Source organism: Lissotriton vulgaris, chromosome 7, assembly GCF_964263255.1.
Source record: "Lissotriton vulgaris chromosome 7, aLisVul1.2, whole genome shotgun sequence".
Classification (NCBI taxonomy): Eukaryota; Metazoa; Chordata; class Amphibia; order Caudata; family Salamandridae; genus Lissotriton; species Lissotriton vulgaris.
In genome coordinates, this window is record NC_141695.1 from 1,225,222,289 (window position 1) to 1,225,246,230 (window position 23,942).

Below are 23,942 nucleotides of genomic sequence, written 5' to 3' on the forward strand. Positions count from 1 at the left end.
GTCCATCTTAAAATGATGTGCTAAAATACAGATCAACATGACTGACTCTATTTCTTATTGTAGTCATTGTTGGACAACATGCATGCATTACTCGACCAGTGGTCCTCATTGAAGCGAACATAAACTAGAAACTTTACTGATTCTATTAAGAGTTCATATAACATTTTATGTGCATTCATTGTTTGATATTGCCTTGTAGGACATATTACTAAAGGACGCAGGTGACCTGGTAAAGGAAGTGGGGCTCAACCTTGCTAATGTATTGGTAAGTGCAATTTATTTATGTCAACTTTTTAAGGCCTTGGTTAATTCCTGCTTTAAGAAATAATGGATCTGCAAATATGTTTAGAAAAAGTGGGCATCATTCAATCACATAGTTTATTTTGGCCATAGAATTGGGACACATTTGTTTTATGTTAAGAGGGCACAAATGACAGTTAAACATTTAACAATAACAAGATAAATGTATTATTAATATTGTTCTTATAGATTTCATTATGTTGGCCTTGCTCTTCCACATCACAGTCCTAGCATTATGTGTGAGTGGCATGCCTCATTGCCAGTCCTTTACTGGTATTACAGTTAACCTAATTACCTGGGCCTGAGGACATAACTTCCTGACTTTTTATCCCGAGATCCTCTTTGTTCGAAGTAAGCAGTACCACAATGACAGAGGTCACAGATCAATCAAGAAGAGAAGGATACCAGGATTCTGGTTACACGTTTGGACTTGGGCTGCATGATGAATAACCTGGTACTTCCATATGACACAACTACCTATGAATTAAGACCAATCCCATAAGAAAACAATTTACAGTTTGGAATAGCATTAGACATTGATGTTACTGCAATGATTTCAATACATCACTTCGTAATTTCAGGACTTTTTAGCAGGAGCAAATTCCTACAGATTTGAACTGGATAATTTGCTCCTGAAACAAATGGTATTTGTGGATTTGGCAATACCACATGCAGTATTAAAGAGTGTCCTACAATGCCGAAATGGCAGTATAATGTATTTTGCCCATATCAATATTATGAGGCCACATTTAATGCAAGCCTTAGTGTAAAGAAGTTACCACATGTTCATGAGAGCACTACACTTTTGCATCTTTCCTTTGTTGCAGGCCTAATATACATTAAACCTCTGGAAGTTCACCATAAAACTTAGAAAAAAGACGCTGGTGAAGAGAGTGGACATAGACAGTTGTTGATCCGGTCTAAACTAAACTGTATTTATCAGTAGGAAAGGATGGGGTGTACCCGTATTGTAATACCTTTACTACCAACACAGAGTCTGGGAGTTGGGAAGTGCTGAAACGACATCCTGCAAAGCTAATCTTTCAAAAAGGGTGAGGAATGTGGAGTATTGAATTTGCATGGCTATGCAAGGCGTCCAAAAAGCAAAGATTTGCACAGAAAGAATGTTCCCTACAACTTTCCATAACTAGCCACCTAAGGCATTAAAGAGGGGACATACAAGAATAACTGGCTTATGAATGTTTCCACAAGAATGCTGAAAATGCATGACTTCCCCCAAAACATTCCGAAGATAAGAACAAAATTCAAAGGAAAAAATGAAACACAAATCAAACTAGCGGTGACCAATTTGATAGCCAACTAAATATCAAAAGACAAAGGGAACTTCAGGTGAAAGGTCAAGCATGCATTTGAGCTTAAAGGTGATTTGTGGAAACGTGTTACAAGGCATGACTTAACATAAATTTCATTAAGGATATGATGGTATAAGCCTTCTTCTTTAACATCCCATCTCTGTTTCTCCTTATTTATTTAAAACACATAATTCACAGTGAATGGAATGTTCTAAGAACCATATAGCCCTTATGCATAAGCCTATTCAAGTTGTTAAAGGCTTTGACCCTTGTTACAGGCCCTTGCCTTCAAATTGGGCCTATGACTCAGATTCAAGGCCTTTAAACCCCCATATAGTCCATAGCAGCTAGCAATAAGGCTATGATATATTCCGTGCTAATGCTTAACTAGGGCATTGTATTCATAATTCCATTATTTGGCATTAGAAACTAGTTTGCTTCTGCTTCTTCGCATTTCAAGGTATAGACCCTGTGGAGAACAATGAAGCCCCTCCTCTTTGTGCAATATAGTCCAGTCCCTGAAGCAGAAGGCATGGTCAAGGACTCAAAAGCATAGATAATGATACATTACCACACAGCCCCAATACAGAAGCCAAACAGTGCTTGAGGTGGATGTTGCTAAACAACACCATGTCTTGCACCATATTCTGAACAGTTGTATTGACTAAGTGAATACTTGAGAGACTGTTTTTATGTGCGTGAGTTGCCTATCGTGCACACATATAACTCAGAAAACACCTTGTGGCAGAAACTCTTGTTCTAACTTTGGGACACCATAAAAACAGATACTGAGACACAGACTGGTCCTCCATGCCATGTTATCTTCAAGACTTCCTGCATCACATAGAAAGCTGAGATGAACTCTCTGCACTGTACATAAAAACTGGACAAATTCCTCAGACAGCACAACTCATAGGTATGGGACATACCGAAAGTGAGGTAGTGTTAAAAGAAATAACCCTGAGACAAGAATATATACATATATATGTTAAGTTCCGCAAAACTTATTATACCTTGCCCCAAGGATAATGTGGGAGAACTGAACCTGAATTCGTTTGAATCTCCAAAATGTTTATGTAATTTTAAGTTTTATAAACTCTTGAACTTTTAAATGTCCAGGGCTGTGAAACACATTTTAAACGTGGAGGAGGTGGAGCCTGTTACATTCTCCTGTTTCCATTTTTATTACTGTTCCTTTAATTCTGGTGGAATGTTGGTGACTCCACTGTGTGTACATTGGAATGTATGAAGTCAGTTGCAGCTGAGCTTCTCTACCTGTGGCATCTTAGGGTCCAATCTACAAATAAACTACAAAACCTCATCTGCTTCCTGTTCTTCTTACTTACAAAAGTGGCGACGAGGGAGAAAACAACTCACCTGACCCTTTGATGTCTTCATTCTCATTCTAAAAATTAATTTCTAAAGAAAAGAAATCCAAAGAACCAAAGTAATCTTTCTACAGACAAAGACCTTCAAGAAAATCTTCAAAACTATTCAAAGAAAAAGCAGAAAATCTTCAAAACTATTCAAGAAAAAGCAGCATCTCTTACAGTGAGTTGTGTCCATTTTTATTATTATTGCCTTCTTATTTCGACTTTTCTCTGGAAACGCTTGTAAATACCAGAAAACAGCGTTTATTAAGACTATCATTTTGTTCCTCTTAATGTGCTTACAATTAGCAAGAAAACGACATTTTCGTAACATTTCCTCGTTTCAAGGCTGTGTTATAATCGAGAAAACCCACAACGTTTCCTTTGCATCTTTCAAAAAAGACATTTGTTTAACAACAAGACGCGAGCGTGTGTACACGCGTTGAACTTCTCCAGCTGATTCCACATCAGCGTTCGACGTCATCTTTCAAACGTCAGGCGGAACACTTGAGACACCGTCAGGCACGTCGCGTAGCGGCCATTTTGATTTCTGGTTGCATAGCAACGCGTTTTCTCCGCGTTTCTACATCGGATCTCTTTTAACCAAGCGATTTAACCAAGCGACGCTCATTTAAAATAAAGCAACGCTCGTTTACAATAATACAACGCTCGTTCAAAACAAAGACAAAAAAAACTAATTGACAAGTTTCTTCCTTCAAACGAGCATTTTTGTCAATTCCTCACAATATTACAGAATCAGCACGACACACTCACTCACCTGCTATTTCATCGACCATCACGATGTACTCTGAAGAATCGGCAATGCATTCTGGGACATTTCAACTTTAAAAAAAAAAAAACATACTTTATTAATCCTCACAACAAACTGTTTATCAGCATTATCTTCACAGCATACCACTTTAATCAATTTTTCTTCTAGGAATCGAATAAGACAACGGTGACTACCTTTTGTTTGTTAATTTATTATTTTTTTTTCTCCTTAATATTTGCATTAATTATACTGTTATCTCTGTTATACTATTGTGTATACCATTTTATAGTTAGTCATTACTTAACATGGAAACCAATAATATTTTAGCTCCTCCCAAATTTTTACAAGATCCTGGTATACCTCCTATGAATTGGGAGGATTGGCGTGAATCTTTTGAAACGTATTTGGAAGCAATTGGAGGAGAGGTATTCCTTGCTTCACGAAAATTAGCATTACTCAAACATAGTCTTGGTGTGGAAGGTAGGAAAGTACTGAAAACATTACCTATTGTACCTTCTGTTAATTCAAAAGTATGTGTAGGGGGAGATGAAGATCTCAGTGAGGAAGAAATTGTATTTGATTGTTCGAAACTTGAATCAACCTTGTCTGATGAATATCTAGATGCACTTAATGCACTAGAAGAAAATTTTGGTAAGAAAACCAGTATTGTTGTAGAAAGACACAAATTCTTTTCAAGAGCACAAATGGTTGGTGAAACTGTAGAGCAGTATGTTACTGCTTTAAGAAGGTTAGCGGTTACTTGCAAGTTTAAAGAGTTACATGAGGAAATCATAAGAGATCAGTTCATCAATAGAACTAACAATGTTAAAATCCAAGAAAAATTACTTGACTTAAAAGACCCATCTCTTCATAAAACTATTTCTGTTGCCAGAAGGATTGAAAATAATTCACGTTATGTCAAAGAGTTGAACCATACACATGGCACCGATCGCAGGTTATCTGAAAACAAAGATTCTGGTGAGGTATGCACTGTGTCCAGTAAGCCAAAAACTTTTAATAGTAGATATAATGTTAAACGTGATAGTAGTATTAGACCTCGCAATTTTTCTGGTGTCAACAAAAGCACTGTAACATATAACAAAACGTCTTCTAATAGGACCATAGTTCCTAACAATAAGCAATTTTGTTTCAGATGTGGCAATGCCAAGCATACCACTGAAAATTCTTGGTGTCCTGCGTCAAATGTCACTTGTTTCAAGTGCAACAAAACCGGTCATTTTTCAAAAATGTGCAGGTCTGGGAATCCTAACGCTTGGAAAAGCTCTGTAAATGTCATTGATGAATCTGTTTACTCTAATAGTGATAGCGACATTGAAGTTATGACCATTTGGAATGATGATGAGGTCAATCAAATCTCTGAAGAGATTCAACCACCCAAATGTGAAGTCACTATCAACAACCACAAATTATTTCTTTGGGCTGATTCTTGTTCTTTGTATACCATTATCGATAAGACCATGTGGGAAACGTGTGGTAAACCCGTCTTATCTCATTCACAAAGATCTCCTGTAGGTTATCTATGCATTAGACTACCTGTGATTGGGTGTTTCACATCTGAAATCATTTTTAGGGATAGGAGTGCTCTGGGAACTGTTTATGTGGTGGAGAAAGGGAGAGCGTTATTAGGATGGAAGGAAGTTTGGAATTTAGGATTGACTCTTGATCCAAATCATCCAGACCAAGTTTTGCTATCTCCCAATTGGCAAAAGAAAACTTCTGGAGAAGTTTTAGTAACTCAGGATGACAATGCTGTGTTAGAATTGCATAAAAAGTTCCCTGATTTGTTTAATCCTAAATTAGGTTGTCTCAAAAAATTTGAACATAAGATTGTTCTTAAACCAGATTGTGTTCCTATTGTCCATAAAGTACGAAATGTGCCATTAGTGTTAAGATCCCAACTCAAATTAGAATTAGATCGCCTTTGTAATCAAAACATTATTGAACCAATTGAAGCATCTGATTGGCTTAGTCCAGTGGTTTTAGCACGAAAACCCAACGGAAAATTGCGCATGTGTGTGGATTTAAGAGATTTGAACAAAAATATTTGGGTAGATCGCTACCCTTTGCCCAAAATTAACGAAATGGTTGCTTCTGTTAAAAATGCAAAATTTTTCTCGTCCATTGATCTATCCAATGCATACCATCAGATAAAGTTACATCCAGAGTCCCGCCATCTAACATCTTTCATCACTCCTGAGGGTGCATTTCAATTCTTGAGAATGCCTTTTGGGTTATCTTCCGCCTCGGCGGTTTTCCAAAGAGTCATGTGCAAAGTTCTTGAAGGCACACCTAATATGTTAGTGTTTCAGGATGATGTGCTTGTATGGGGTGCAGATAAAAGTGACCATGATATGATTCTACATGATGTATTGGGTAAACTTCAAAAGGCTGGGTTGACTGTAGCTGCTGAAAAATGCAAATTTGCGACAAATGAAATAGAATATCTTGGGCACACTTTATCTGCAGATGGTGTTAAACCAAAAAAGAATCTATTAGATGCCATCAAGAACGCACCAGCACCATCCGATAAAGATCAGCTTCGTTCTTTTTTAGGTCTTGCCGAGTACTACTCAAAATTTGTGCCAAATTTCGCTTCTAAAGTCTTTTGCTTGAGATTGTTGATGAAAAAAGGTGCGAAGTTTTTATGGTCCACAGAGTGTCAAGCTGTATTTGATGATGTAAAAAAAGAAATTACTAATGCTGTGGCACTTAAACCCTATGATCCCAGCAAAAGGTCGATCATCGTTGTGGATGCGAGTGCATATGGGCTTGGAGCTGTTTTGATGCAAGGGAAAGACAAATTTGAATGGGTGGTAGCCTTTGCCTCACGTACATTGAAAGGTGCGGAACCTTCTTACTCTGTCATCGAGAAAGAGGCTTTAGCTTGTTTTTGGGGTGTGAATTATTTCAGGAATTATGTCTGGGGCACTAATTTTGTGTTGAGAACAGATCATAAACCCCTTGTTGATATTTTTTCCACTAAGGGTGCAGGCAAAGCCACGCCTAGAATTGCCAAGTGGATTTATAAGTTACAGGAATATGACTTTTCAATGGAATACGTACCTGGAATCAAAAATGTCAATGCCGATTGCCTATTTCGACTTCCTGTTAGTGGTGAAGATGTAGTGGTTGAACAAGATGAGGACTGGTCAATTGCTTCTGTGGATGAAGCTTGCAGTGGTGCTATAAGTTTAGAAGTATGGAGACAAGCTGTTCAGGATGATGTGGTATTGAAGGAGGTAATTGCACGCTTAGCATCACCGTGCAATAATTTTTCTTGGAGTGATTCTGACTTGTCTGAATATAAAACAGTTTGGCCTGAACTTTCTTATGACCTTGTGGTTGGTGTGGTTAGAAGAGCTGACAAACTTGTCGTACCGTCTTCATTACGAAACAAGTTACTGGATCTTATGCACGAAGGGCACTCAGGCATGTCTGGCATGAAAAGAAGATGTAGGTGTGATTTTTGGTGGCCGGGCATGGACAAAGATGTTGATAGATGTGTAAGGAACTGCGCTGCTTGCACATGCAGTGATAAATCTCATGTTTCTCAGGAAACCACAATCTCTGCTGTTCCATTCCCTGACGGACCATGGCAGAAACTTGCTATGGACATTTGTGGTCCGTTCAGTGTTGGTACCATTACTGGTAAATTTGCCATTGTGTTAATGGACTATTATAGCAAATGGCCTGAGGTTGCATTTGTTAAGGAGGTTAAAGCTTCTAGCATTGTTAATTTTTGTGAAGAGGTTTTTCATAGGGAGGGTTTCCCTGAGAGTATCACGACTGATAATGGTCCGCAGTTCGTTGCGTCTGAGTTTCAAAGTTACCTACATTCATGTGGTATAAAACACATTACTACAGCTGTTTATTGTCCAAGGGAGAACGGCATGGTAGAAAGGTTCAACCGTGTTTTAAAGGATTGTATACAATTAGCTGTGTCAGGTGGCAATGATTGCAAAGTTGCTGTCAAGAATTTGGTTTGGAGTTATAGGAATACTCCACATTCTGCTACCATGGTATCCCCATTTCATCTTTTGAAGGGGCGTTCTGCTGGTAATAAGGTGACTCCTGCATGGATGCTCAAGATTTCTGCTGCTCGCAATTATAAAGAAAATCTCAACAGTAGGATGAGCTCTTACCAAAAGAAGTATGTGGACAGGCATAATGGTAAAATTTCGAAACGTGCATGTAGTTTTCATGTTGGTGATTTGGTGAGATCTTCTCGTTTTGGGTTATCCAAGGATGGTTCTTCCAGATGGTCTCGTCCCAAGGAGGTGTTAAAAATATTGGGTAATTGTGTTCTGCTGGATGATGGACAAAAATGGAATGTATGTAATGTGGTTAAGTGCAATGATTTGGAACGTAATCTTTGGTTGGAAAAGGGGTCTGGTTCAAGTTTTGTTCCGAGTCCTATTCATTCCCCTCATGTTCAATCCACGTCATCTGATCTTCCAAAAGTGGATGTTCCCAGGCCCAGAAGATTGTCAGGTCGAATCATTGTGAAACCTGTCAAGCTTAAAGATTATTTGATGTGACTCTGTATATATATATATAGAATGATCCTTAATGTCTTTGTAATGTATGTATTGTATATAGTTTTTTTTTATTTATTTTTTTTTATTAAGAAGAAGGATGTGTTACATTCTCCTGTTTCCATTTTTATTACTGTTCCTTTAATTCTGGTGGAATGTTGGTGACTCCACTGTGTGTACATTGGAATGTATGAAGTCAGTTGCAGCTGAGCTTCTCTACCTGTGGCATCTTAGGGTCCAATCTACAAATAAACTACAAAACCTCATCTGCTTCCTGTTCTTCTTACTTACAAAAGAGCCTGTTTTTAGGGTGAAGCCTACCAGACAGCACACCTGTCATCTTGCTAAAGCCTTCTTGGGGAGATTCTAGTAGCTTCCCCGTGAGTGCATTCCGCACATTGTTTACATTGGCTTTGTAACTCACATTTGCTTGCTTTCTATTTGCTAGCTTTATTTGTTTTAGGCTGTCCAGCATTTCTTTATCTCCCCTGTGACAGTTTAGCACCTCTCTAACTGACTCCTTCTATTCTTCCACGAGTGCTTGTTTTCTGTAAACATACCTGTTAACTTTGCTATTATTAAGTCCATTTGATATGCATTCAAAAACAGAGGTTAAATGTCAAGCTCTGTCTTCCACGAGAGCTTGATGGTTACTTTTCTTTTTCTGACTTCAAAGTGAGAGGATTTATGTAGCTATCTTGCTTTGTTGTGGGAATATGTTCTATGCCACTCTGCTTACGGCACTCACCTCTACGACACCTCACTCTACTCACTGACACTCTACTCTACTCTATGCCACACCACTCAAAGGCACTGTAATGCACTTTGTGCCACTCCGCTCTACAACACTCCACTCAATGACACTCCACTCCATGTCACTCCACTCTATTCCATTGCACTCTACCCCACTCCACTCCACGCTATGACACCCTACACCATTCCACTATACTCCATTCCACTCTACTCCACTCTACTCCTCTCTACTCCATTCTACACTCCTCCACTCTAAGGCACTACACTATACACCACTCTATGCCAATCCACCATATGCCACTCAATGCCTCTCTACTCTATGACACTCCAAGGCAATCCACTGTACGACACTCCACTCTACAACAATCTACTCTACTCTGTTCCACTCCACTCTACGGCTTTCTGCTCCACTCTATGTCACTCCATGCAACTTCACTCTAGGACACTCAACTCCACACTACACTGCACCACTCTGCAACACTTCAGTCTATGACACACCACTCCACCCCACTCCACTATATCCCGCTCCGCTTTATTCCGCTCCACTCTGCTCCACTCCACTCTACTCCGTGACACTCCATTCTATAACACACCACTCTATGACACTCTACTCTATGACACTCACAGCCACTCAACTCTGCAACACTCTATAACACTCCACTTTACAACACTCCACTCTATGACACTTCACTCCACGGAACTCCACTGTATCCCACTTCATTGTATCCCCCTCCACTCTATTCCACTCTACTCTGCAACACTCCACTCTACGATACTCCACTCTATTACATTACTCCACACTATGACTCTATACTCTATTCCACTCTACAACACTCTACAACACTCTACTACACTCTGCACCATTCTACGCCATTCAGCTCTATAACACTTTATGCTACTCAAGTCTATGATATTCTACACCACTCCACTCTCTGACACTCAACGACACTCTACACCACTTCACTTCATGTTGCTCTTCTCTACTCTATGCAACTCCGCTCAGCACCACTGCACTCTAATCCACTCCACTCTAATCCCCTCCATTCTATGCCACCCCACTCTAGAACACTGTACTCTACTCCTCTGTATGCCACTCCACTTCACACCAGTTCACTGTATCCCACTCTACTTTTCTCTCCAATTCAGACCCCTCCACTGTATCCAACCCCACACTTTCCCACTCCACTCTATCCCCCCCAATATAGGACACGCCACTCAAGGATATTCCATTCTATGACACTCCACGTCTTGATACTGCACTCAAAGCCACTCCTCTATGCCACTCCACTCTTTGATACTTTATTCCACTCTACGCACCTTCACTCTATTACACTTAACTCTACTCCACTCCGTGGCATTGTATTCGACTGTGTGCTACTCTACTCTTCATTACTTCACTCTATGACACTCTTCAACACTATATGACACTCTACTCTATGATACTTTACTTCACTCTACACTATTCTAGACCACTCTAAGCCCCTTCAGGCTCTTGTCCCTCTGCTCTATGACCCTTCACTCTACAAGACTCCACTCTATGACCCTCTACTCTGTCACTCTACAACACTTTACTTCACTGTGTGAAATTCTATGCCCTTTCACTCTAGGCCACTCTACTCCACTCTTTGCCACTCCGGTCTATCCTACTACCCTCTATCCTGCTCCACTCTACAACATTCCACTCTATAACACTCCACTCTACTTCACAACACTTTACGACACTCCACTCTACTCTACATCACTCCGTGGTATTATACACTAATTCACTCGACACCTGATCCCTCTACAACTCTTTGTGCCCCTGTATTCTATGCCCTCCACGCTAGGCTCCTCCACTCTATGGCCCTACACTCTACGACACTCCAACCTATGACACCCTACTCCACTCTGCTCTATGCCACTCTACTTCACTCTTCTCCTCTCTACTCTCTACTCCACACCACCCTAATATACCCCACTCTACACCACTCTACTCCACCCTTAGTCACTTTACTTTAGGCCACTCTATTCCACTCTATGCCACTGTATGCCACTTCACGCTACACAACTCTACTCCACTCTGCGCCACACAGAATACACCACTCCACTCTACAATAGGGGTGGGCGGTGAACTCAAGCCAAAAAGTCTTACTCCACCGAATAGTGGAGTTTGCACCCGGTACCCACCCCTACGAGGTTAACTGGTGTTTGTTTTCAACAGAAATCTGATGGTAGTGCCCTGTGTAATTGCAACCCCTCATAAACAAGAACGCTAAAGACAGTGTAGCCAAGTGAGCCAGCTATGGGTCATCCACATATAATTGAGAGGCAGAAGTTTTGGATGTCAGTGTTGAGTTGCGGCAAAAAGGAGAACACAGAAACAAACAAGTTGCACTTTAACTACAATAGTAATTTCCTGTAGCTGAATATAGTGCTGATTCATAGAGGCTACAAACATCGTCGCATGTGCAGCTGGATTGCACTCAGTCTAGACGGGCTGTTGAGCTTCAATAGCGGTATCCAGTCAGAAACAAATATCAAATCCCAACATGCAGCTTGAGTGATGTCATCTACGTATACTAAGGGACACCGGCTGCGAGCAGAGATTTCAGGGGAGACTACTAGACCCAGTTGTCCTCCTGAGGTATTTTGCACCTCTTCTGCTAGAGAGAAGGCATGAGCATCAGGATGCATGCAGCCTGAGAGCCCTGCAGCTGTCTATCAGGGACAGACTGTCCAAGTGCCTTGCTGCTCGCACCGCTGGCCCCAGGTGCTCAAAAGCATCAGGAGACCCCTTCTGGCACGCGGACAGAGCAACCTCCAACACGCTGAACCCTATTTAGCAAAAACATACACACCCCCGCCCCACACACATACGCTGGTGCTGCTTGGACATCCAGGTATGTCTAGATATATCTCCGATCTGGTCTGGTGGGTCAAGCAATAGAACCACATATTAGGCAAGTGAGGGCATATAATGGACAGTATTCTTTGTTAATAGATCATATAATTGAATATATGGTACTCGCAGCGAGGAACGATAATATCGATAACTGTTATATTTTGTTGTTTTTGCTTGGCACCCAACCAAATCTGCATTTGTAAATTTATGTGCAACGCTGAGCATATTATTGTCAAAGTTTTACATTTGTACAAATTGTTCAAAATTAATAAACAATATCCAATAAAAAAAAGGTTGACAGATCTGCTGTGCTCCAGGGTCACAAGGGCACTGGCAAGAACAGCCCTTCGGCAACAAACAGCTGTTCAGGGAGGACAAAAGGGGTAAAGACCAGATATTGTAGTGAATGCAAACACTGCAGCCCAGCTCTTCCCATGACATGGCACAATCTTTCTTTTTAAGGAGTGCATCTACAGCTCTTATAGCCCCCCTCCTTCTCCTAGATAGCCATCTTCACCCCATTCCCCCCTCCCATCCTCCCTCTCCCTTCAGTGATTTCTCTTTGGCGGCCTCAGTTCCTCACCCACCCAGGGGCTCCTTTAAGGAAACACTGCATGGTGAGTGGTGACTAGGGCGGAGCTCCACGGAATTCCACAAAGATTTTTATGCAATTCTGCAGAATTTTCCATGGTGCAACTCCACAAACTCCACCCACTTCTTCAACTCTATTCTACTTTATTCTATTCTATTCTACTCTATTCTATGTCCCCCCATTCTATGATGCTACACAACACAACACACCACTCTATGACATTATATGCCAGTCCACTCTACGACACTCCACACATCTTAATGCCACCCTACTATACACCACTCCACTCTACAACACCCTACTCAATGGTACACCACTACACTATATGACACTCTATGACACTCTGTGCCCCCTCACTCTTTGCCCTGCCACTCTGCATCCATCCATCCTACAACACTTCACTCTATGACACTCAACTGTAAGCCAGGCTACTCCACCCCACAATATTTTATCTTACCACACTCCACTTTAGTATGCTCTATCCTACTGCAGTCCACGACACAACACTACCCCATATGCCACTCTTTGCCACTCTATGCCACTCCACTCTACGGCACTCCACTCCACTTTACTCCACTCTACGCCGCTCCAGACTATGCCACTTCACTCTATGACACTTTACTCCACTCTACATTATGCTGCTGCACTCTACTCCACTTTACAACACTTTCCATCACTCTTTGCTGTGTCACTCTTCACCACTCCACTCTATGCTCCTCCAAACTTTATCACTCCACTTCATGACACTGTACTACACTCAATGATACTTTGCTCCACTCTGTGTCTCTCAACTCTATGTCACTCCACAATTTCTGCCAATCTACGCCATTCTACGCTACACTACTCCTCTCTATGCCGCTCTACACCTCTACAACCTATGACACTTTATGCTTTTTCACTCTATGCCCATCTACTTTATGCCCCTTCACTCTACAACACTCTATGCCACTCTACGCCACTCCATTATATGACACTCACCTCCATTCTATAACGTTTTACACTACTCTATGCCTCTCCACTTTAAGTCGCTTCACTCTATGCCTTTCCAGCCTATTTACCTCTACTCTAAGACCCTCCAGTCTACAACTCCCCAATCTACATCTATCTACTCTGACACTCTATAAAACTCCCCTCTATGACACTTTACTTCACTCTACGCCACTGTATGCCACTTCACTCTAAGCAACCGTATGCCACTAAACGCCACTCCACTCTATCCTACTTTCACTCTATCCCACGCCACTCTAGCAATCCAACCTAATGACTCTCCACTCTATAACATTCCAATCTAGACCACTCCAGTCTACTCCACTCAACTCCACTCTACTCCACTTTGCTCTGCGCCAATCCACTCAACAACACTCTAATCTACACCACGACATTCTATGACACTCTACACCCCTCCATTCTATGCCCTTCCACTCTAAGCCACCCTATGACACTCTATTCCTCTCTAATCTATGCCACTCTACTCCATTTCTGAGGCACTCTGCCCACTCTTTTGCCACTATATGACACTCTACTCCTGACAACTCCTCTATAGGCCCTCTACTCCACTCTACACAACTCCCTCTATGCAACCTCATTCCACTTTACGGCACTCTATGCTACTTAAATCTACAGCACTCTACTCCACATTACTCCCCTACTCCACTCTATGACAGTCTATGCCACTCCATTCTACCATACTTTACTTCAATCTACAATACTTTATGCCTTGTTACTCCACTCTACGGCTCTCTGATTTATGACACTTTACTCCACTCTTTTCATGCCTCTCCACTCTATGTCCCTTCACTGTACACCCCTTCACTCTACGAGATTCTATGCCACTCCACCCTACAACACTCCACTCCACTCTACGACTCTATGCCACTCTATGTCTCACCACTCTATGTCCCTCTACTCTACACCCCTCCACTATACAACCCTCTATTCTAACACTCTACAACACTTTACTTAACTGAACGCCACTCTATGCCCTCACTCTAGGCCACTGTACACCACCACACTCCTTCCCATTTCACGCTATTCCACTCTGCTCTATCCCACTCCTCTCTATCCCACTCCACTCTATGACACTCCACTCTATGACACTCCACTCCAATTCACTCCAGTACACTCCAGTCCAGTCTAGTCCACTCCACTCCACAACACTCCACAACTCTCTACGCCTCTCCATTCTATGACACTCCACTCTACGACACTCCAGTACATTCCAGTCTATGCCTCACCACTCTATGCCCCTCCACTCTACACACTCCACTCTAGGACCTTCCACTCCACGATCTTCCACTCTATGACCCTTCCCCTTATGACCCTCCACTCTACGACCCTCTAGCCTGAAACGTTATGGCACTTTACTTCCAGGGCCGGAATGGCTACTCGGCACTCTCTTACCTAGGGAAATTGGGAGCTGCGAGTCCGCTGCCATTGGGGACTCTATCCTGGTGCGAGGAAACTCGAGACCTGAAGCGTGCCTGCGGGGGATCGGCAGGCCCGGCTCTAGACGAGAGGAGGCGGGGCCGGCACCGGGAGAGGCCTGGAGCTGCGGCCTGTGCCTCCGGACGGGCGGAGACCCGGATATTGGCGAGTGCGACCCTCGGGGCCTGAGACAGGGGAAGTCTGAACCCGGCGGAGGCCCGCTGCCATCTGGGGGCCCGGAGGGACCTCGCAATTGGGCCATTGGTCGTGGAGGTGTCCTGGCTGTTGCCCGCGCCGGCTGACACTGAGCCGGGGGAGGCTGCCCATCTGGGGAGGCGCCCTGATTGAGGGGGTGCCGGCGGCCGCCGGGGCCCAACGTGAGGCATTGGTTCTTGACGGAGCTCACGAGGCCTTAAGGAGATTAGGGAGTGACGGCTTGGGTGGAAGAAGACGATCTGGAGATCAGCAAGTCAGGTGTGTCTTTTATGGGCTGAAGTAACTGAAAGTACGAATGGTCCAGGCGAAGTACAGACGCGGATGGTGCAGGGCTGGCTCTGTATCTCCCACCACCTATTTGCAGTGTTGAGGGCGCTTCGGGGGTCCTTGGCTGAGGGAGCTCGCCTGCTGCCGAGGGGACCGCCTCGGAGGGGACACCCAGCGAGACCTGGGATACGGAAGATTGCTGGGAATTCTGTAGCCTATCTGGGGCCTAAAGGCGCGTCTCACCACTGGGATTTCTGAGACCGTAGGTCAGAGAAGCAGGGGGGACACATATCTTGGTCCTCTGGTGCGGGAGCGCTGGCCTGCTGGTGAGACATGGGGAGGCACCCCTAGGTCACTGAGCAGCTTCGGAATACTACAGACCCCTGGGAGTGTCGCGGTGGCCTGAGGTGGGTCGGGATCGCGACAAGCCTCACTGAGACTTGTGCTCAGAGGTGGACTTGGAGACAACCAGGAAATAAGCCTCGGAGACCCCACTGCCCCTGAGGAAAAGCACAGGGGTGCCTGCAATGCGTAAAGATAAGATGTCCCGTTCCTCCCAGCCGAATACAATCACGCAATATACCACCCAGCGGCTACCCTCCCGTGTCCAATGGAGTACTGGTCCCGGACACCCTGCAGGTCACGGTGGAGGACATTCTGCCTACTGCCTCTGTGGTCCCTGAGACAGCGGGGACCGGAACTCCTGAGTCGGCGGTTCCATCTTGAAGAGACTGAGTGGTTGCATGTATTTGCTTGTATGAAGTATGTCATGCTTTTTGGCCTAGATGGGTTTCCCCTAGTGGGGAGTGTGAGTGCTGAATAATATATGGAGGAGCCTTCTTCTCTCAGTGTAGTATGTGGGGGGAAGGGAGGGAGGCAGGGGGTGTTATGAGCTGAAATAACTGAAAGTACGAATGGTCCAGGCGCAGTACAGACGCGGACGGTGCAGGGCTGGCTCTGTATCTCCCACCACCTATGTGCAGTGTTGAGGGCGCTTCGGGGGTCCTTGGCTGAGGGAGCTCGCCTGCTGCCGAGGGGACCGCCTCGGAGGGGACACCCAGCGAGACCTGGGATACGGAAGATTGCTGGGAATTCTGTAGCCTATCTGGGGCCTAAAGGCGCGTCTCACCACTGGGATTTCTGAGACCGTAGGTCGGAGATTCAGGGGGGACATATATCTCGGTCCTTGGGTGCGGGAGCGCCGGCCTGCTGGTGAGACATGGGGAGGCACCCCTAGGTCACCGAGCAGCTTCGGGCGACTACAGACCCCTGGGAGTGTCGCGGTGGCCTGAGGTGGGTCGGGATCGAGAAATGCCTCACTGGGACTTGTGCTCAGAGGTGGACTTGGAGACGACCAGGAAATAAGCCTCGGAGACCCCACTGCCCCTGAGAAAAGCACGGGGGTGCCTGCAATGCGTAAAGATAAGATGTCCCGTTCCTCCCCGCCGAATACAATCACGCAATATACCACCCAGCGGCTACCCTCGCAGCGTATAACGCGCCAGTTGGGCCAGGACGAGGGGGCAGAAGCTACCGGGGAACCCTCCGGGACGGAGCTGCTGAAGGCGATCTAAGGTTCACACTCACTATTGGAACGACAAATAAAAACAGTGTCTGTATATGTGAATTTGCTGCAGACCGACCTACGTAAAGTGGCAGACAAAGTCTCCGATGCAGAGGGGAACACAGTTCAGTTGCAGGGAGAAGTGGCGTCGCTCAAAACGACAGTCTCACAACTCACGGCCGCGACGGGGGCCCTGGAGCGGAGAGCAGAGGACATGGAAGGAAGGGCATACTGCATTAAAATCAGGGTCCTTGGCGTCCCGGAACGGGCGGAGGCGGGAAACGCAGAGCGCTTCCTGGAGAACTGGATTCATACAGAACTATGCCTGAGGGGTCTATCGGAGGTCATCATGATTGAACGGGCTCATAGGGCGCAGGTTCCGCCGCCGAGGCCGGGGGCCCCTCCGCGTGCCCTCATCACCAAAATCCTCAACTTCCCCGACAGAGACTGTATCCTAAGGGCTGCGAGGGAGTCGGCGAACATCACCTTCGAGAATAGCAGAGTCTCCATCTACCCAGACTATACCCAGCAGGTCCAGGAGCAGCGGAAGTCCTTTCTGGGTGTCAAACAGAAACTCCGAGAGATGCACCTACAATATATGCTGCTCTATCCAGCCAAACTTCAGCTACTGTCACAGGGGAAGGTGCATTTCTTTGACTCCCCGGAAGAGGTCTGGGAGTGGTTGGAGATATGGGGAAATGCCTTCCCGCCGGGCGAATGAGGGGGGCCCCGCAGGACTTGGGGAACCCGACCACTGAGGAGACGCGCCAGCAGATGGAGATGCCCCTCCGAGTCAGCTGAGAGTGAGCAGAAACGCCGTGTTACAGTGGGGGACAATGGGGCCCTACGCCTGGAACCGTACGATGCCGGAATTTGTCGGCATCAATGAAGCCTCCCGTGTCCAATGGAGTACTGGTCCTGGACACCCTGCAGGTCACAGTGGAGGACATTCTGCCTACTGCCTCTGTGGTACCTGAGACAGCGGGGACCGGAACTCCTGAGTCGGCGGTTCCATCTTGAAGAGACTGAGTGGTTGCGTGTATTTGCATGTATGATGTATGTCATGCTTTTTGGCCTAGATGGGTTTCCCCTAGTGGGGAGTGTAAGTGCTGAATAATATATGGAGGAGCATTCTTCTCTCAGTATAGTATGTGGGGGGGAAAGGGAGGGAGGCAGGGGGTTGACGGAGGTCTAGTCTTGGGACGGAGGGTTGGAGCCCTGTATTAATATTGAGATAGTGGGCCTTGTTGGGAGTCGGGGTGGGGGGGAGTTTTTTTCTCTTTTTTTGAGTGGGTTAGCCTTGTTGGGCGAATGGGGTGGCTGTGCACATCCTGGCACCAGTGTAAAAAGGGCTTATTTGCAGGTTTTGTTGTTGCTAGTATGTTGCTTGTGGGTGGGGGGAGAGGGGACTGTTGGAAGGGGATGTTGAAAGGGAATGTTTCAGGCATCGTTTGTATTACATTTCGAGCGCTGGAGGGGAACTACTCTGTGGACAGAACGATATGGCGGAGTAGATCACATTGGAAATCATGGGGTATAAGTTTTTGAGTTGGAATATGAGGGGGCTAGGCACGTGTACTAAGAGATACAGAGTCCTTTTCTTTCTTCGGAGACACAGAGTCTCCATTGCATGTCTCCAGGAGACCCAACTTGTAGATGAAGGGGCACAGAAGTTGGGTAAAAAGTGGCGTGGTCACGCATCCTTCTCTACATATGCCAGAGGGGTTCTGATCTGGGTGGCCCTGGGGTACCGTTCGTGATTCAGTACGTGGAGGCGGACATCCATGGTAGATACCTGCTTCTCAGGGCTAAACTGGATGGCAGGGAAATTGTCATTTTGAATTCTTATACACCCAATACCGATGACCCGACCTTCTTTCAGGCCTTGCAGGATATCTTGATCCATGACCTGAGGACTCCGGTCCTCTGGTTTGGGGACTTTAACTTCGTTCTCGACCCAGACCTGGATAGGTCTCCACCCCGTGAGGGCACAAAACCCCGTATGATGGTACAGATCAGGGAGGTCATAGAAAACATAGGGGCGGTGGATACTTGGCGTTTGAAGAACCCAACACAGATAGTATATACCTGCTTCTCCCCCACCCACAACACCTACAGTCGTCTAGATAGGGTCTTGGTGGCGAATGCGGAGCTTAACATGTCTGTGAATGTTACACACCAGGCACGTTTTTTATCAGACCATTCTCCAGTAGCTTGCGTGGTTCAGTGGGGGGCCGCGGTTGTCCGTCCTTGGACTTGGAGGCTTATGGTGGATATCCTCCGAGACCAGGTGGGGAAAGAGCACGTGGAAAAGGCCCTTGGGGACTACGTGGACCTCAATTGGGGAGACGGAGACATATCCTTGGCCAACAGGTAGGAGGCCCTGAAGGCAGTGGTGAGGGGCACTTGTATGGGACTCACCTATGGAGTCCAAAAACAGCTCCTCCAGGACCTCAAGACAGCAGAGGATACTCTCCTGCATGCCCAATGCTGGGCGGACCCTAGTGCTCTACAGAGGGCGGAGGAACAGACTGCCCGAGCTCTGCTACATGATATCCTTGATAAACTCGACAAATACACCTTGGGCCAATATAGACAGCGCCTCCACAGGGAGGGCGATAAGTCAGGGCGGCTCCTGGCTTGGATTCTTCGGAGGGCACAGACCCTTGAGAGTATTGTAGCCTTGCGGGACCTGAAGGGGAACATGGTTTACTCGGAGCAGGCCATCCTCGGGGTACTCCAATCCCACCTAAGGCAAGTATATACTGCTGACCCAGATATTTCTGAGGTCTCGTATCTTCCTTATTTACAGGGGTTGCCTCTACCAAACCTTTTGGATTAGGACTGTGATGAATTAGATGCGGACCTGACATTGGCCGAGATTTGTTTGGCTCTCGCAAGCTTGCCCGTGCCAAGTCGCCGGGGAGCAACGGGTTCCCACCGGAATTTTACCACGAATTCCGGGACATACTGGCTCCGCTCCTATTGCAAGTATTTCTCAAGGCGTTTGAGAACAGGGGGCCTCACACAGAGCATGGCTCGGGGGGAAATCTGCATGATCCTCAAACCGGGGGGAGACAAACATGACCCATCATCGTATCGTGCGATTACCATGATAAACACAGACGTAAACATTTTGACAAAAATTTTGGTCACCCGGCTAGCACCCCATATGGGGCATCTGGTACACCAAGACCAATGCGGGTTTATTCCTGGGCGCAACACAGCCATGAACCTGAGACGCTTGAATCACATCCAACATGAGGTAAGGGGTAGCGAAGAACAGACGGTCTTGGTCTCCATAGATCTTGCCAAGGCGTTTGACACGGTCGACTGGGTCTACTTACAAGAGGTCCTCCAGGCGATTGGCTTGTTGCCTAACTTCTGCCATTGGATTCGTATTTTATACTGTTCCCCTTTCACCAGGGTACGTTTTGGAGCTGCAAGATCGGAGGAGTGGCAGCTAGACGGGGCACGCGACAAGGGTGCCCCCTCTTGCCACTACTTTTCACCCTAGCGATCAAGCCATTTGCCGTCAGGATTCAATCTGAGTTGAGGCCCTGGGGCATCCAGGTGGGAGACACCTGCAATGTTCTGTCGCTTTATGCGGACAATGCCTTGTTTTACCTGAAAGCCCAGAGGGAGGCGCTCCTGTTATTGCTGCACTACCTGGACCGCTTTGGCGAGGTATCGGGCTTGCGGCTTAACCGTAGTAAGTCCCTGATTTTCCCACTATAGGGTTTTGATTCGGTGCCTCTTGAAGACTTGCTGGAGTTCGGGATGCGTTGGGAACGGGACAGTTTTTGATATTTTGGCATCCATGTGACCTCTACAGAGGTGCAATCACTGGCCCGCAACATAGACCGGGTGATTAAGTCCTTCCAGCAATCCGTGTTGTTTTGGAACACCCTACCACTATCCCTAATGGGGCGACTGGCCGTCGTTAAGGTGGTGCTGTTGCCAAGGACGCTGTATGTTCTTCAAAACACATTGTGCCCTCTTCCGCCTAGGATCTTTTGGACCCTTAACACACTGCTCACATCCCTGCTCTGGGTGGGTCGGCGCAGTAGGGTGGCACTCCGAACCGTTGTGCGCTCCTTCGATGAGGGGGGATTAGCAGATGCGGATATTTGGGAAATGCGATTACTAGCAGGGAGAGCAACGGTGCAGGAGCTCCAGAGGGCGTTAATGCGCGGGCCGGGGGCCGGAACTGCGTTACCCTACGTGGTGAGGCACACAGCGTCAGTATGGCAACGCTTTGTTGAACGAATCCTACTCTCTGCGCCATTCCACAGAGAGCTACCGATCTGGATACTGGCACCTAAGGTAGACACGAAACGATATATGTCCTTCCATGAATGGAGGGAGGGGGGCTGTGAGGTCCTGGCTGATCTGTACCCCTCGGAGAGCTTCTTGACATACGAGCAGGTGGAGGAGACCTTTGGCCTTAGTGGGGGACAGTACTTACATTACCAGGGATTGCGTGACATGGTGCGCTCGGTATGGCCTCAGTGTCCGGAGATACCCCCGATGACACATACCTTACATATCCTTCTGTCCTGCGGAAGGGGACGCAGGCTGATATCCTTGCTCTATGCGGCTATGAAGCGTGAATCAGCACCTCCAGTACCGCCGACATGGGCGGCGTGAGAGGCGGACCTGGGATTGCCACTGTACCAGGGACAGCGGAAGCGCATAGAGGCCTTGACGTGGCGGGTGTCCTGTAATGTGCGATTTAAGCTCATTCATTTTAACCTACCTCACTCCGAAGATGGTGAGCCACTACTTGGACGATAGAAGGGACAACTGCCCCAGATGTAGCGCGAAGGGAGCGGGATTCCTGCATCTGGCCTGGGTGTGCCCGTTAGTGTGGGGCTTCTGGGCAGGGGTTGTGGATCATATAACTGCCACCACTGGCCTTCGGATCAGGTTATCAGGCTAACACCCTTGCACTGTCTACTGGCCTTGGTCCCTAAGCCGAGGAAACGGAAACTTTCATATAAATTATTGCAACTGATGTTAGTGCTGGCTATGCGCAGGGTAGCAATCACGTGGATGGGACAGAGGGCCCAGAGATAGGCACATGGCTTAAGATTGCGAGGGAATGGACTCTTGCAGAGGAAACACACATGCAGAACACTAGGAGGGATGAGAAACTACAGGAGTACTCGCTGGCATGGCGCACCATGTGTATGACAGGATTGGCTACGGAACGGCAGTCGTCAGGTAGCGACTCTGAGGGGACTAGTGGCGAATTATTTTCTGCACAAAAATCAGGGTCTGAGGAGGGGGGAGGGGACACTTGAGGGGTCGCTTGAATGGTACATGGAGCTAAGCCCGGTTTGTTTCCTCACGACAACACTTGCCATTTGCTTGTTATTACACTGTACCTCATGAACTTCTGTATCTCGAGCTGTGGACCTTGTCCGAGGGGTGCCATAATGAGTCCGTCGATCTGTATGCAAATGAATGTATGATGCCTTTTGGGGGGGTTTGTATTGTACTTTATAAACTTGAAAATAAAGTTAAAAAAAAATAATCATATTGGCTTCATTAAATGAGGTTGAGGTCTGAAAGAAATTGAACCATAAAAAAGGAAAGTCAGTGGCTCGTCCACTTGATCACAACTGCAATGTGTTCTGTGTCAATCCTCGCACATCCTTGGCCAGGTAAGGTGTAAGAACTGTAGTCCCACAAATGTGTTTGATTGGTGAAATCCCATCAGGAATGACTCCACAAAAGAATGTGTCTATCATAATGTCTCGTATCAGCATGGATCCTGAGCCACTGTTTGAATTATGAGGTTCCTCCTTATTAATGAACTGTGCAACACAAAGATAAAGGCAGTGGAATGTGGTTGATTCTTTCTAAATATCTAATACAGCTTGCCACTTCAGTATGTAGATGACGTGTTGCCAACTTCCACGCTTATATGAAATAAGCTGGTGTCTGAGACCAGTATATCAATTCTTATTTGACTTCTTGGAAACACTTTGAACATGCATGGAAAAGGGTTGCACACAAGAACTTGGCACCATGCTGCCAGCTCCTTGAAAACTAGAGATTTTCAGTAGATCTGAATGAGAGAAGCAGGAATCATACCCCACCTCATCTTCAAGAACAGCAAGGGTCCTTCATCAAGGTTCTTGCTGTGAAAACCTATTGCCCTCTGTGAATGTAGACCTTATGCCAATACCAGAGTGCTGCTGCTACCAAAGTAAAAAGTCACAGATATGATCAAATCTGGGCCCAACTCTTCATGTTTCCTGGCGAGAGTCACTTCTGTCCAGCACTCGGCCTAGGAGAAACAAAAAAGATAAGGAAATACCTCTCAAAAAGGCCTTGCCACAAAAAGGTTGTTGAGCAGCAAAATATACCACCCTCATCTGAGGATACGTCAGAGGATGGAAAATCTTTAGGAACATTGAGTTTGAATCATTATTTTATTGAAAGTGAAGGAAGGTGCTTTTCCTTCACTGGTACTTTTCAAGAAGTACCCCGACTATTTTTAACCATCAAAGGCCATCTGGTGCTCTTCCACTTGAGGATTCCTCAAAAATCCTGGCCAGAATTCATGAAGGAGGGATTGATGCCTGAAGACTTAACCCCTTTACATTTCTCCTGGAAAGATAATGCCCTATCTCACTCATAGGCTATTGTGGGATAGGACTCAATGTTTGGGTGGTATATATTTTGGATTCAGTTATAGCGTCCGCCTTTGTGCAAAAGGATGTTGTCTTACGGCCATGTAGCCCTGCTGTAAGCAGTACAATCAATGACAACTGTGTTAATGAATCTGGATCCCCCACCAAGAGATCTCACTGTTTCACAAAATATCATAATTTGATATTCTATTTTACCTAAATGTAAACTAAAGTCACATTTTTTTTCTAAAAAAAACTTGTTAGACATCACATGCATTGTGGCTCATTTA

General features: G+C 45.8%; 1 protein-coding gene across 1 annotated transcript in view; it reads left to right on the forward strand.

The window, feature by feature from the left end:
• LOC147703285 (uncharacterized) overlaps positions 1-23,942 on the forward strand; it is a 243,233-nt gene that overhangs the window by 84,680 nt on the left and 134,611 nt on the right. The window contains exon 6 of the mRNA XM_086929485.1: positions 200-265. Coding sequence (XP_086785611.1) covers positions 200-265 — 66 coding nt within the window. The remainder of the gene's footprint in view (positions 1-199; positions 266-23,942) is intronic.